The sequence below is a fragment of the Zootoca vivipara genome, chromosome 14 (genome assembly GCF_963506605.1).
Source record: "Zootoca vivipara chromosome 14, rZooViv1.1, whole genome shotgun sequence".
NCBI lineage: Eukaryota > Metazoa > Chordata > Lepidosauria > Squamata > Lacertidae > Zootoca > Zootoca vivipara.
In genome coordinates this window covers 2,705,659-2,722,052 of record NC_083289.1, presented here as the reverse complement: position 1 = coordinate 2,722,052, position 16,394 = coordinate 2,705,659, and the positions used below count along the sequence as shown (strand labels likewise).

The following is a 16,394-nucleotide window of genomic DNA, read 5'->3' as shown; positions in this document are numbered from 1 at the left end:
GCTGGCGCAGCAGGCGCAGGGGGAATTAAAGGCAGCTAAAGAAGAAACCAAGAAGGTCCAGGACGACCGGCTACAACTTGCGGAACAGGTGAGAGCGCTCCAGGAAAGAGAGCAGCAATTAAGGGCGGTGGCGGTAGACCTCCAAAACAAGCTGGATGCAGAGAAAAACAAGGCGGGAGGGGCACCCCAAGTCCAAGTGCTGCCAGGAAGGAGAGCCGGGACCCTAGTAAGCAAGTTCAATGGAGACCCGAGGGAATATCATGGCTTTGAGACTGAGATTGTGTATGCTCTTGAGCTGCACCATGATGACTTCCCTGATGATGAGCACAGGGTAGCGTTTATTGTGGAGCACCTTACCGGGGCAGCCAGGGAGTGGCTAAGACCGTTAATCGCAACAAAGAATCCTTGCATGAAGAATGTCAAACTATTTCTAGAAGGTTTGAAAACGATGTATTCGTCCGATAGTCATATGGACCAGACTAAGGAGGAACTTCATAATTTAAGCCAAGGAAATATGACAGTTCGCGCATATTGGGCGAAATTCACCATGCTGGTGCACAGACTGGGGTGGGAACTAGAGTCAGCCCCAATGCAAGCGGCGTTCTACTTGGGTTTGCATGAGGAGGTGAAGGATGAGCTCTCGAGAGGTCCAAAGCCCAGTAGTATGGATCAGCTGAGCAAAGCGGCTCTGGCGGTGGAGGTGAGACAGGAATCCCGATGGAGCGACAAGCAAGCAACGCGCGCAAAGCGGGCTTGGTTCCCACGGTCGCAGGAGAAGCCACTCCCCCAACAACCCTTTCAAGCCACGCCTGGGGCCAGCCAGGACCAGGAACCCATGCAGATTGATAGCGCGCGCGCGCGCGGGCTTTTCAAACCCCAGCGGCGCCAAAACGCAAGGAGGGAAGGGGCGGGAATTGCTTTCTCTGCAACTCCCCCCAGCATCTCGTCAGAGACTGCCCACATCGCAGGGAGTGGCAAGGAAAGGCGGGAACGGTTGTGCCCTCCCCCACTGACGCAGCACCACAGCAGGGAAACGGGAAAGCCTGGCTGCAGGAAACAAGGGGCAGCAGCCAGGCACAGTCAGCAGACAACAGCCCCAGCCCGCCCACCCGCACAGAGAGGAGCAGAGCCAGCCCACCCCTCCCAGAGCAGGAGTGGTTCTAGAAGTCACGCTAACGCTCCCAAATGGCTATCCATTGACGGTCCTCGCCCTAATTGACAGTGGTGCCTCAGCCAACTTCTTCTCGAGAACCTTTGCAGAAGAGCACCAGATCCAGCTTCTGCAGCTGGATTTTCCTCTGCACGTGGCAACCATTGACGGCAGAGAGTTGCTGGGAGGGGCCATCACTCATCAACCCCCCCCCATGAGAATGACGGTGGGAAGGCACTCAGAGACACTGGCATTCAACGTCACCACCATCTCAGACCCCCCCATCGTCTTGGGCATGAGCTGGCTGGCGCGCCACGACCCCTCCATCAGTTGGCACCAGAGATGCATCACTTTTGGATCGGACTTTTGCCTGGAACATTGCATGCAGCACCAACCAGGGGAGGGGCCTCCGATAGCCACGGTGGCCACCATGCACGTCAAAGGGGGTGAGGCGATACCCAAGCCGTACTGGGACCTGCAGGAGGTCTTCAGCGAAGCGGAGTCCGACCACCTACCCCCGCACAGGCCTTTTGACTGCCAGATCAACCTGGTGCCAGGGGCAACTATACCCCCAGCCAAGCTGTACGCCATGTCAGACCAGGAACTGGAGGATCTGCGCGCTTTCATCGACAAGAACCTCAAGCGGGGGTTCATCAGAGAAAGCAAGGCAGCAGGGGGCAGCCCGGTCTTCTGGGTGGACAAGAAAGACACGCAACAGCGCCGTCTTGTGGTGGATTTTAGACGGCTGAATTCAGTGACAGAGCCAGTGGCTTTCCCCATGCCCAGAGTGGATGATCTCCTGACAGCGGCACGCAGGGGTAAGATTTTCACCAAGCTAGACCTGAGGGGGGCGTACAACTTGATCAGGATCCGGGAAGGCGATGAATGGAAAACCACGATGTTCACGCCTCTGGGCTCTTTTGAATATCTGGTGATGCCCTTCGGGTTGCAAGGGGGCTCAGCATGCTTCCAGGCCTTCATGCACCACGTCCTCGGGTCCCTCCTTTTCAAGAACTGCTTGGTCTTCCTAGATGACATCCTTATCTATTCCGCTGACCCAGTGCAGCATGTGAAAGACGTCAGGGAGGTGCTGCAGCGCCTGAAGGAGAACCACCTGTATGTGAAGCTGGAGAAGTGCAAGTTTCACACCAAAGAGGTGGACTTCCTGGGCTACAAGCTGTCAGACAAGGGGTTAGCGATGGACAAGGACAAGGTGCAGGCCATCCTGGACTGGCACAGCCCCAGGACGCGCAAGGATGCCCAACGCCTACTAGGCTTCGCCAACTTCTACAGGAAGTTCATCAAGAACTTCTCTCGCGTTACGGCTCCCATCACTGACTGCCTGAGAGGCAAGCAGAAGTTCAGGTGGACACCAGAGGCGCAAGCAGCGTTCGAAAGCCTCAAGAGGGTGTTCGCCTCGGACCAGAACCTGTTCCACGTGGTTCAGGACGCGCCCCTACGCGTTGAGACAGATGCTTCTGATAAAGCTATGGGCGCCATTTTGTTGCAACTGGACGCCAACAGAGAGTGGAGACCCTGTGCCTTCTTCTCCAGGAAGTTGACCCAGCCAGAGCGAAACTACACGGTGTTTGATAGGGAACTTCTTGCGATCCACGCTGCGTTCCAGCACTGGAGACACTTCCTGGTGGGCGCAAAGCACCCCATCCAGGTGTGCACAGACCACAAGAACCTGGAGTTCTGGAGAAATGCCAGGGTGCTCAACCAGCGGCAGATACGGTGGGCAGAGTTCTTCTCGAACTTCAACTTCTCCATCCACTACATCCCGGGGGAGCAGAATGTCAGGGCGGATGCCCTCTCCCGCAAACCGGAGTACATGGAGGAGGAGGCGCCACCAGCACCCAGGCACATTTTCCCCCCGTCAGCATGGTCCTGCGGAGCAGCAGTGGTGAGCGAGGCAGAACTCACAGCACTGACGGCAGCGGATGAGTTTGCCAACCGCATCTTCAGAGAACTGAGAGGGGGGAGGGAGCAGGCAAAAGACTTTGCAGAACGCAGGGGGCTGCTTTTCTACAAGGGTGCACTGTACCTGCCCACCAACCAGCTTAGACGTAAGGTCCTCAAGCAGATGCACGACAACCCAACTGCGGGGCATTTTGGAAGGGACAAGACCGCTCACCTAGTCATGAGACACTTCTGGTGGCCAGGGGTGCGGGAGGATGTCAGAGACTATGTAAGGGGCTGTGACACCTGCCAGCGGGCAAAGGTGGTCAGAGCAGCGCCAGCAGGATTGCTGGAGCCCTTAGCCACACCACACAGGCCATGGGAAGTGGTGTCCATGGACTTCATCACAGACCTGCCTTCTTCCAGGGGCAAGACCGCAGTGTTGGTGGTGGTGGACCTCATGTCCAAAATGTGCCACTTTATACCGTGTGCCAGAGCGGTCTCTGCAGAAGAGACAGCCAAACTGTTTGTTGACCACGTATTCAGACTGCATGGCTTACCTTTAAGAGTTATTTCGGATAGAGGCCGCCAATTTGTGTCCAGGTTCTGGCGGCGGCTCATGAACCTCCTGCAGGTGGAGGTCAGCTTGTCGACGGCTAGACACCCGCAGACCAATGGACAGGCGGAGAGGGTCAACGCCATTCTGCAGCAGTACCTGAGATGCTACGTCAGCCAGAGGCAAACGGACTGGGTGGATCGCCTGCCACTGGCAGAATTTGCCTACAACAATGCAGTGCACGTCTCCACAGGGGTGTCGCCCTTTAAGGCCAACTACGGGCGCGACCTCAGATCTTTCCCGGAGAGGGAGGGGGAGGAGGAGGAGGAGGAGGAGGGCCCGCAAGCTGAGGATTGGGCAGAGGAACTGGAGATGGTGCACCAGCAGCTCAGAGAACACTTGGAGAGAGCCAAGGAAGCATACAAGAAGGGGGCAGATCGCCACAGGCGACAGGGGGAGGTCATCAGGGTGGGGGACAAGGTTTGGCTGTCCTCGGAGGGCCTTCCCACCAGAGGGAGGTGCAAGAAACTGGCACCCAGAAGGTTGGGCCCCTTCACGGTCACGCAACAGGTCAACCCGGTGGCCTTCAGACTGGCACTGCCAGAGGACATGAGGGTGCACCCAGTGTTTCATAGATCGCTGCTGTCGCCGTACAGGGAAAGCAGCAGGCTCCGAGACAGCGAACAAACCCCAGAGGGAGGGGGGGAGAGGGAAGGCAGGGAGCAACTCAATGAGGCCACGGCCATCCTGGATTCACGGAGAGGGGTGGGGGGCCTGGAGTACCTCATGGCATGGGAGGATGCTCCGCAGTCCCAGAATGAATGGGTCCCGGCCACTCAGATACAGGAGGAATTCTTGGTGGAAGAATTTCACGCCCTCTATCCCCACAGACCCAAGCCCTGGCACATGGAAAGGGAGGGGGAGGAGGAGGAGGCACGGGAGAGCAGCTCACCATGGCGCTGGGAAGCGGAGTTTGAGGAACCGGGAGACGAGGTATGGGTGTCACCGAGATCCACCCAGTCAGAGGCAGAAGCAGATTGGCAGCACATTTTTACCCCCACCAGCTCGGACGCCACGGACTTTTTGGGATTCCAGTCCTCCCAGGCGGAAGGGGGGGGGCTCGCAGGACTGGGGGGAGGTGTTCACACCGACGGGCTCGGAAGGTACTGAGTTCTTAGGCTTCGAGTCGTCCCCGACACCTGGGGGGGACTTGGGGAGGGGAGAAGGAGAGCTTGGGAGGGGGGTGGATGTGAGGGACAGGGGATATCGCGAAGTCCCTCCCCTCCTGAGTTCAAGCCCATCCCCGAGCACAGGGGAAAGCAGAGGGAGCTCCGATTCCAGTGAGGAAGCAGGAAGTCGTGTCCGAGGCTCAGGCAAGGTAGCGGAGCCAGGGTCCCAGGTGGGACAGGAAGGGGCAAATAAGGGGGGGAGACCCATCCCCCCAACTCCGGAATTACGGAGAAAGAGGAGGGGAAAGAGGATGGGTCTGCCAAGGCTTTTGTGTTGGGGAAAGACGCGCCAAAAGCCATTCGGAGGTTCTGCAACATAATGACCCCATCGTTCCGTGTAAATAGCAATGACTTCAGCACTGTAAATACGCAGCACCAATAAAAGAATAAAATGCAGAGCTGCGTAGCGTCGTTACTCTGAAGTAGCCTGCTCCGGCCACTGTGACAATGCTATTTAGTCTTTTTATTGATTTATTGTAGTATATTCCCATTTTTAGACTTACTGTAGTTTCATTGTATTTCCATCTTGCAGCCATTGTTCAGCCTCATTCCCCATGATTTTTTTCTGATACTCTTTTAAAACCATTCAAGTGGATGGCCACCACTCCATTCTATGGAAGGTGAGCTCCATAATTTACGTGTTGTGCAAAAAAAATTCTGTCCTGAATTTCCCAACGTTTGCTTCATGGGATGTCCTTGAGTTCTAGTGTTATAAGAGAGGGAGAAACCTTTCCCCTACCACAGTGGTGTCCAAACTTTTTTCAAAGAGGGCCAGATTTGATGAAGTGAAGGGCCAACCAAAGTTGTTGACCTTTTTGGGGATTAAAGTTGTTGAGCTTTTTTTTTTTACCCCAAAGTTGTTGAGCTTCTTTTAGGCTTCTTTTACCCCAGGAAATAAACTGCCACAGGGGCTGGATTAGGCTCCCAAAATGGACTTTGGACATGCCTGCCCTCCCGGCTTTCTCCACCCCATAGAACCTATCCTCCCTTTCAGGACTGCTGTGAAGATAAAATGGGACTGCCCCAAAGTACAGATTGTGTACTGTATTGCAAGATGACCCTAAGATCACCCCTAGGGTACACTGAAATTCTCAGATTTTTTTTTTCCAAATGTGCAGGACACTCTTGAAATGTAGTTTCAATGTGGCCTTTTCACAGGCAAGTCTGGGTGTGCAAACTATCTTTTTACAGGAAGTTGGCAATTTTGCTTTTCTTCACCATATTTTGAGGATGGATGTCAGCATACTCCCAAACAACTTACTGAACAAATATGCAAAGATATATTTTCCCAAGGATTTAATAATTTCCCCAGCAATCTTTCTTCATGCAAATACCAACATTTTAGCCAATGTCTGAAATTGTAGTTGGAAAATAGGCATGACAACTTAGTGGCTTTATAGTGTTTCTGTATCACCTTGCCGACAAAGGTCCGTATAGTGAAAGCTATCGTTTTCCCAGTAGTGATGTATGGAAGTGAGAGCTGGACCATAAAGAAGGCTGATCGCCAAAGAATTGATGCTTTTGAATTATGGTGCTGGAGGAGACTCTTGAGAGGGTCTTTTCCAGGGAGTCTTCTCTTCTCATGAGGTGGCCAAGGTATTGGAGCCTCAGCTTCACGATCTGTCCTTCCAGTGAGCACTCAGGGCTGATTTCCTTAAGAATGGATAGGTTTGATCTTCTTGCAGTCCATGGGACTCTCAAGAGTCTCCTCCAGCACCAGAATTCAAAAGCATCAGTTCTTCACCATCTGCAGTGATCATGGAACCCAAGAAAGTAAAATCTCTCACTGCCTCCATTTCTTCCCCTTCTATTTGCCAGGAGGTGATGGGACCAGTGGCCATGATCTTGTTGTTTTTTTTATGTTGAGCTTCAGACCATATTTTGCTCTCTCCTCTTTCACCCTCATTAAAAGGTTCTTTAATTCTTCCTCACTTTCTGCCATCAAGGTTGTGTCATCTGCATATCTGAGGTTGTTGATATTTCTTCCGGCAATCTTAATTCCAGCTTGGGATTCATCCAGTCCAGCCTTTTGCATGATGAATTCTGCATATAAGTTAAATAAGAGCAGGGAGACAATATACAGCCTTGTCGTACTCCTTTCCCAATATATATTATCGACATAATTATGTATATAGACATTATATATATATATATATATATATATATATATATATATATATATATATATATAATATAGAATATTTTGTTATCTATGTCGTATTTATATATGGTACTTTATTAGTTGCTTTGATGGATTCCTCTGGAGCAGAGACGAGGAAGGTATATTTTCTACATTGTACTACATCCACACCCCACTTTTCCTCCACTTTCCACATCCATATTTCATTTTTTAATACTTGCAACAACCCTGTGAGGTAAGTTAGGCGTATTGGGGATTTGAACCCAGCTCTGCCAGACCCAAGTCCAGTACTCTAACTATTGCACTATGATTTGTTCCTATATTGCACAATGCATATCAGCATTCACAAAATTTTGAGTGTTTACTGCAATGCACATACACACACTTCTTGAAAGGGATGGCACTTTTTTCTGTTCCCTGAAAAGCTATTTGCTTGGCCTGGTTGGCCATTGAATTTAAACAAAAGGAACAGGGTTATAAATCAAAGGGAAATAGTCCTTTGAAAGGAAAGAAAAAGCAAGCAAGCCCTGAAGTTTCTTTGCTACTTCCACTAGAATTGTTAGTAGCAGCTGGAAAGGCACACACCCTAAGCAGAAAGATAAATACCAAGGGAAATTTGGCTTGGCATGGCAGACATTTAAGTCAACAAGACAAAATGGATTACATAGCACAGACCTATCCTGCACCTGACTGAGTAGAAGCACAGTTGCTGCAGGTGAACTTTTTTGATCCATGTTTGCATCTAGAGAGATTAAAAGAGGCTGGGGAGTTTGAGGGGTGGCAGTTTAAAGACAGCAGTGATACAGGAAGAGTGATACAGGAAGAGTTTTCATGTGTGACCTGTCGCCTCTTGGGAGTTCTAAAAAGTGAAATTTGTCTGCTTTCAATAAACAAAGGGTAAAGTCATATAATCCCACAGGAGCTGCCTCGAGGAAATCAAAATTACCAATTAGGAAGTCGGTGTTTTCCTTCTCTTACCTTTTGCATCATAATTTACAGGATCTTGTTTAAGGCTGTAGCCCCATGGAGCTCAATGAAGCAGATGCCTGAGGAGGCATCCAGGGGCAGGATTGTGCCATTTTGGGTAATTAACGGTGGTGTGTTGTCTCTATTGCTGACCCTCAAAGTTTTCAATTTTTTGGAAATTCAAATCTTACTGGGTTGGATGCAAAAATACCCTTCTGTAGGTCAGAGTCTTCCATCAATGTTGAACTTCTGTGGGTGCAAGGATTCCTTTCCTAAGCAGAAGGGCATATTTTGGATTCAGCCCATTGTATTTCCACCTCTATGATGCATGTAGGTTTGCTGCTTTCACGGTGGCAAATCCACCCAACCGAAGAACATTAATGGGCAGGTGGCCTCCTTCCTTATCTACTCTTCTTACACACACAGATCAGTTTCAGAGATATTGCTCTGCATTCCCTTGCCATTTGGAGGCAGGACCTTCTTGGTTGTCGCACCTGGGCTATGGAATACCTTACCTGGTGTAATTGTGTTGTTGTGGCTACTCTCGAGTAAAGATGCCCAAGTCCGTGCTTGTCTTTAACGGTTTTAATGTTCATAATATTTACAGTGCAGAGATAGCAGAAAACATGACCTCTCAGTCACTCACAGAATCCGGGAGTGGATGTTTCCTGTTGCGTGATCAGCATAAGAGCTTAGGCACCCCGAAACGCCTCCCCCGACCTTACGTTTAGTGGCGCACCTTAATTTGGGTGCCGGAAGGGGCTGCCTGTTCCCCTCCACCTGTTGGTCAAGGCAGCGCAAGGGCTCTCCCCCTAACTTCCTCATTCCTCCCACCTGACCCGCTGCTGCTGCTGCTGCTCTCACTGGGCAAAGTGCTGGTCAGCAGGATGTGGGGAGGTTCCCTGTAGGAAGGTCTCCTGACACCTGGGGTTGCACATCTGGCCTCTTCCTTATTTCTTCTTCTTCTTGAAGTGAAAGTTTAAATAGTAATTCTTCCTTCTCCTCCTCTGGTACCGGTAATACTACTACAGTACTAATAAAACTGTTTCCATCACACGGAGGCTCTCTATGTGCTGTGTGAAGAAGTCCTTTATTTTTTTCTGTCCCAAATCTTCCAACATTCAGCTTCATGGGGTGTCCACTAGTTCAAGAGTTATGAACTTTGTCTACTTTCTCCAGGCCATGAATAATTTTATAATCTTCTATCCTGTCGCCTCTTACTAGTCTTTTCTCTAAATGAAACAACCACGTTGTTTACACATTAAGGAGGGATCCTGGTTTGGTGCAGAGTTGCCTTCAGGTACGTATGACGTATTGAGGCATGCACAAACTTTCGAATTAGCCTTAGCTATTGATTTATAGAAACGTTTAGTGTTCAGTGGAAAGAAAAACCATTGACTGGTGATTTAACCTTGAACAAAACCAGATATTTAACGTGTAGTATATTGAAATGGAAATGCACTAGAAAAGTGTAGGTTATGTTTACCTCTTTGTTTTTACTATCTGTGTTTTGTTTAAGGATGTGGATGTCCCTGTAAATATCCTTTCGCAATGACTCTCATTCTGCATCTTCAAGAGCACTTAAAAACCTCAGGGTCAAGCAAGATTTTCTGTAATTTATGCATGCTTACTAGGAAGAGAATTCCATTTGAACTCGCTGGTGCTGACTCTGAATTAAATGGAATACGTTTCAACTTATTCAGAGTTCAGATTTACAATTTCCTTGGCATGGATCTTGGACTTCCCTGAACTGGCACAGGCCTGGCTGCCCACTTGAGTTAAGAGAGGTGTCAAAAGCTGCTTTGCTTTTTTCCTTTTTCTTTTTGCAAAATTACAAGCCACAATTGTCTTGGGCAGATGATTAAAAACCAATGTTATCTGGCTGATAATGTCAAAGTTTGTATAATAAACTGGTTGTAAGCTTTGTACTGAGCTGTGCACATGGCAAGTTTGTAAGATAAACCCAGGCTTCCTTTGGCCACCTTGTGGTTATATGATTGGGTGACAGAAATGGATAACATCTTATCTACAAGGAATGATGCTGTAATGTTTCACTTCACAGCCCTAGGCTCTGTTCAAACACTGTGCTAGTTGTAAGCAGCAAAAGGCACCAAAACCCGGCTCTGTAGAAGAAGCAGAGCCTGTCTACACCTTATTCAACAGAGACAGCAACAACAGTTGAAAAAGGTTTACATAGACTTTTCCAGTGACAGAGAAGAATTTCGTTTGGTCTGCAATTTTAAGTGACCTGATCTAATTTGCACCTCCTGGATTAATACAAAACAATTATCCATCAGATTTTGCACTTCTTTCAAGTTTTAATAACACATAATGATGACAAGACGGGCAAGTATAAAGTGTAAAATATTAACTAAACATTTAGGTACATATTTAAATATATGGCTGGGATAACCTAGTCTGGCTGAGGTATAAGTAGTAATTAATAATGATGATGATGATGATGATGATTGTATGGATTTCTTTTTTATGTGGGAACAGGACAGAACAGATTTATGAATGAATGCAAAATTGATGTCGGCTGGGGAAACACTGATCTGTCCCTCTTTGAATCCTTTCAACATAGGATTGAACATTAGGAAAAGTGCCTGATTGATTGATTGATTTAATTAATTTCCAGTTCTTCCACCCCAAGGAGTCTGCGGCAACAAACAGATGCACTATTAGAATCCAAAACCAACTTTTTAAAACTTAATCTGTTTTAAAATTCTAAAACATTCTTAAAACCATTACAATTAAAAGCACCAAAAATCACGTACTTTTTTTAAAATACAGGAAAGCATTCTAAAAGCAATTAAACACAGTTATAAAAACATTCTTCCATGCAATAATCTTAGGGTTTCCTGGAACGGTCTTTAACCACCAAATGCCTGGGTAAACAGGACTTTCCCCCAATGCCTCCTGACAGTTAATAATGAGGAAGACATTTCACCATCAGGGAGCCACCACTGAAAAGGCCCTGTCACAGGTCTGCACCAACCAGGCAGCTCCTGGCTGTGGCACCACTACCAAGACCAGGGGTCCCCAGACTTACCGCGCAGTGGGCCGGTGCCCGCCGCGCAGACCGCGCGGCGGGCCGGAGGGCAGGGGAGTGCGCGCCCGTGCGCATGCGCACACGCACACGGGCGGGGGGGAAATCGCCGAAAATCGCTTGTGCGCATGCGTATGGGCCTCCCCCGACCCGGAAGTGCATCGGAAATGACCTCTTCTGGGTCGGGAGAGGCCCATACGCATGCGCAAAATGGATTTTCGGCGATTTTTTGCCCATTTTTCTGATCGTCGCCGCGCCGCGCGCCGTAAGAGCGGGCGGCGGCAGCGGGCGGCGGGGGTCGTCGCGGGCCGGATTGGGAGGCCGATTGGGCCGCATCCGGCCCGGGGGCCGTAGTTTGGGGACCCCTGACCAAGACCATGCTTTGCTGATGGTAAGAGCAGCCCCCAAATTGGACCACTTACCTAGAGGGGTAGTGGGCTTTCTGTTGTGACATGCTGAAAAGTAATCTATCTTGTTTTTGTTGTTTCCCTAGGAGCTTACTGTAACCCACCCTGAATTTCTTTATCACACTGGACACATCACATTAAGAGTCACTAACCATGGCACACAATTTTAAAGGCTTTTTAAGGTGAGTATTGCTATCCCCCTCCCCTCTTCAAGTGCCTTACATTGAACATTGTACCTTGGGGAATCTCGCATGGAGGTTGCCCAGTGTTGAACAGAGACAGTTTGGAAGACAATTTGTTTGCTGTGCTTCCTGCATTGCAGGGGTTGGACTCGATGCAGGGGCATTCCTTGGGGCTGGCCAGGAATGACGGCGACGGCCCAGGCCCAGGGTGGGTGGGTGGGTGTAAAAGTGGCACCTCTACCCTCTGGCTTAGAGTGGCTAGGAGTCCGTCTGCCTGGCTGCGCACTCTCTGGGCCGCTGCTCTGGGTGGCTGGGTGAGGTGTGCAGGCTCCTCTGGGAGGAGGAATCCAGCCACTGGAATGGGCCATTGCAGCAGCCCTCTGGGACCCCCTCTCCAGTCAGCTGGTGGCACTATTAGAAGTGTGAGAGGAACTCAGGGGGAAGGAAGACTGAGAGAGCAGGCGAAAGTTGCAGGAAGAGGAAAAAAGGAAATGGGGGGGGGAGGCAGATGGACTGGAGGAGGAGGAGGAGTGCAAAAGAAGGGCCTTTTGAGTTTCTGGTTTGTCCCTTCTTTGGAGGCTCCCATACAACTCCTGGCCAAGTGCACATGGGAGCCTAGGTTTCAAGATTCAGGTTACTGACTCATCATCCATTGTAAGCCCCATCACCGGGTAAAACATGTCTATGGGGAGGACGGGGTGAAGTGCATGGCTGGTGGTGGCTGGAGCTCCGATGGCAGCAGGGCCTGAGGCAGGGTCCCAATGGAGGCAGGGACAGTGGTGGCCCCTTCTGGCCGGTAGAGCTCAGGCACATGCCCAGCCAGGCCAGAGCCTCGCCAGGGAAATGCAAATCTCTCCCCCCCCCCCCCGCTTCCAGTATTCTCCTGAGAGGCAGGCGTGAGGCGAGTGCAAGGGCTGCTTTCCTTAGGCCAGGGAGCCATATGCCGGGGTGGGGGTGGCAAAAGGGGCAAAGCAACAGATAGGACCCTTACTTCTGAACCATCAGCAAAAGTTGGTGGTTTACACGCATCCAGCCATCTACCCCCCCCCCCCGCACCCTCCATCCAGGCAAGCAAGAGGTTGGGGACACAGAGAATGGCCAGTGAGGGGGGGTGTCTACAAGGAAGGGGGTGGCCTGAGCAGGGGGCATAGCTAGGGTAGAGTTCAGAAAGCCAAGCAGAGAGACCTGGAGGGCATCATTTGCGCCCTGGGCCTGAGGGTTCCTACCCCTCCCCCCGCTATAGGGTGGAATGTTAGCATGGAGTGTGGAGGACTAAGCCTGTCAGGTGTTTATATTGCTTTATTTATTTATTAAAACACACACGTTTATATACCACTATTTCACAAAAACTCCAAAGCACCAACTCACCAGTGATGCTTCTGCAGGTGGATCTCAGTGACTGAGCTGGGGAGAAAGGGTTCAGGAGGTCCCCGAGGGACCCAAGTTGATTGGGGCTTTGCCAATGGATCCAAGGATGGTGAACCTGGCACTTGCCCTCCAGAATGTGGATTACTTGTCAGATTAGTAATACAACGGCCAATTGGTAACCCTGTTCACAAGATGCCCTTGGAGTACAATCCCATGTTTACTCAGAAGTCAGTGCTACTGTGTTCAGTGGGGGCTAACACCCCGGCAAGTATTTTTTAGGATTGCATCTTCAGTGTACAGGTCTATGTTTTTGTACTTTCCAGATATGTTAATTGAATGCAGCTGGCCCCTTTGACTAAAAGTGAGACTGCTGTCTCCTTTGGAATGTCTTTTCCTGCTTTCCTAAATCAACCAACATTTACAAGCGACACACCCAGAGCATTTTTGGTGTGATTTGTGGAAGCATCTTACTCCTTGGCTGTGAGACACATCCATGTTCCCATTCCAAAGGGCTGCAAGGATGGAATCCCCCCCCCCCCCAGCCCAAGTTTTATTTAGCTCTGTTTTATGGCATTCTTGCATTTTAAGACTGCCAGTATGTAGCAAACCTTCTGGATTAGGAAGACTTTTGGGTTGTTGTTTTTTTTAAAGAAAGAAGCCTCCTTCCTTTTTAAAATAGAGCATGGCAAAGCATTTAAGAGGCAGTTAATACAGCCAAAGCAAACCATCATTTGATGGAACATGAAATATACCAATATATTTTTTAAAATCACAACACACTGAATCAAAATGGAGATCCCTGCCAAATTTCCTATGTGCATGAAGCTGAAAGTTGATAACAGCTTTGCAACTTGAGTCTACCAGACTGTACACCCAGGGCTTGCTAGAAAGTAGCCCCATTGTCCAACTGGGTTTCCATGCACATCCACCGACAGGCCCTGATTATGTTCTCTTTGGAAAAATGATTGGGATAAGCTTGGCACAGAATAATCACCCCAGTCCTGAGGACTTTTAGATCTGGAGAAAGAACTTTTAATCCGTTAAGTAATTTGCTTTGAAGATTAAGGGCTCTGCTCACTCCCAAATGGTTGCCCCCCCTTGTGTGGGATTTTTTGCAGAATGTATTCATGGAAACGCACATCTCCACACACAGATTAGGAACTGCTGAGCCTTTTTCTCTCTTTGAAATGCAAGCTGTAGAACCATTTTCCTCCTACCTGTGTTGAACTTTCTACTGAATGAACGGTGTGAGTGAGTGAGAGAGAGAACGCAAGAGGGCACAGAGAAGTTAAAAGCAACTGCTCATTGGTGCAGGGGGTGGAATTGTTTAATCCCCGAATTTGCATAACACCACCTTCAATTCATGGGACCCAGGTGGCGCTGTGGTTAAACCACTGAGCCTAGGGCTTGCTGATCAGAAGGTTGGCGGTTCGAATCCCTGTGACGGGGTGAGCTCCCGTTGCTCGGTCCCAGCTCCTGCCAACCTAGCAGTTCGAAAGCACGTCAAAAATGCAAGTAGATAAATAGGGACCGCTACAGCGGGAAGGTAAACGGCGTTTCCGTGTGCTGCTCTGGTTCGCCAGAAGCGGCTTAGTCATGCTGGCCACATGACCCGGAAGCTGTACGCCGGCTCCCTCGGCCAATAATGTGAGATGAGTGCGCAACCCCAGAGTCGGTCACGACTGGACCTAATGGTCAGGGGTCCCTTTACCTTTACCTTCAATTCATAGAATCATAGCATTGGAAGGGATCATGTGGGTCCTTTAGGCCAACCCCTTGCAATGCAGGAATATTTTGCCCAATGTGGGGCTCAAACCCACAACCCTGAGATTAAGAGTCTCCTGCTCTACCAACTGGGCTATCCTTCTATGCACTGGAACACTTCACAGAGGACAAAAGGGACACATGTACGGGTAGTTGGTTCAACAGCTACAGCCATTCTGGGACCAGGACAGCCTGGCCACAGTACTGTAGTAGTTCATGCATTGGTCACTTCAAGATTGGAATGTTGCAATGAGCTGCATGGGTGACTTTGACCCAGAAGCTGCAGTTAGTGCAGAATGCTGCAGCACGATTGCTGACAGGAGTGAAGCCTTGCCAGGATATAATACTGCTGCTCAGAACTCTGCACTGATTTGCTGCCTGACCGAGTTCAAGATGTTACTACCGGTATTAGTATGTAAAGCCCTTAAGAGATTGGGATCCAGTTTTCCAGTGAAATTGTCTGACCCCATGTATGCCCAATTGACCACTTCAATCTGCAGAACTGACACTGTTCCATGTGCCAAAGAGGACCCCTTCTGCATTTGCAATGAATCAGTCTCTTAGTGTGGCAGTGCCTACACTTTGGAACTCCCTGCCTATTGATCTTAGCCAGGCACCTTCACTATACTTTTTCCGGTGCCCTCTAAAACCATTTTTGTTTAGACAAGTCTATTCAGATGCTTAGACTGTTGATGTGTGTTTTTATCCATTTTTTGTTTGTTGTTAACTTTAAACTTTTTGAATTGTTTAAATTGTGGTTGTTAACTTTTAAAGATAATTCTGTTGTTTTATCTTTCTTGTAAATTTCTTTGATTCCCCCCCCCCAATCAAGCAACGTAGGAGTGTTAGTTAGTAAATAATGAATGAATGAATGAATAAATGCTATAACATCCCTACATGTTCATGCCAAGTCTCACTTCCCATCAGGGGTGAACCTGTAGCCCAAGTAGGATATTGGCTCCCCACAAATGATTTAAGGCATGTCTAACTGCGCCCTGTTTATGGGCCATTGCTCAGGGTTAAAATGCCCAGCAGGGAGTGTGTGTGAGCCAAACATGTGACAAGGAAACAGAGGCATTGTGGAGCTCACTGTAATCTATTCAGTGTGCGTATTTACCTATCTATATCTAACAAAACTAAGATTAATCTCTTCCAGGAAAATGTCTCAAATTTCCCCTTCAGCTACTCTCTGTGGGTTGTATCCAACCTTCTCCATCTGCTAGCACAAGCGGGAAAGCCCCGGCTGTTCAAAGCGGCATCATAGTGCTGTAAATGCAAGGTGTGGATGTGCCCTGAAGCTATGACAATGCCTTTTGCCCACTTGGAGGATGGAGGATGCATGTGCAGAAACCTCTGGCTTTTGAGCGTCTATACAAAGCTAAGACCCACTGCTGCCTCTGCCTCGTCCACCAGCAGCATGCTGAAGGGGGCTGCCAAGCAGTGCGGATCATGGGCTGTAGAATCCCCCCCCCCCGCCCCAGTTCGCAGCACAGCTCATCTGGACTTCTCAGTAGAGGGAGGGCTGCAATGCGGAACAAACAGAATCTGGTGTCCCTCTGCCAGCAGCAGAAGGCTATTTTATTCTGATAGGCCTTTGGGAACAGACTGACTTTTCTTAAGCAAAATGCTTAAATAGCGCAGTGCTGTTTTGATCACCTGTATTTTAATAGATTTGGGTTTT

General features: G+C 49.2%; 1 protein-coding gene across 12 annotated transcripts in view; it reads left to right on the top strand.

The window, feature by feature from the left end:
• Window positions 1–16,394, top strand: part of THSD4 (thrombospondin type 1 domain containing 4) — a 369,711-nt gene that overhangs the window by 21,843 nt on the left and 331,474 nt on the right. For all 12 annotated transcript variants that reach the window (XM_060282606.1, XM_060282603.1, XM_060282605.1 and 9 more), the window contains one exon: window positions 11,486–11,581. In XM_060282606.1, the coding sequence (XP_060138589.1) occupies window positions 11,553–11,581 (29 nt within the window). In that variant the 5' untranslated portion in view covers window positions 11,486–11,552. The remainder of the gene's footprint in view (window positions 1–11,485; window positions 11,582–16,394) is intronic.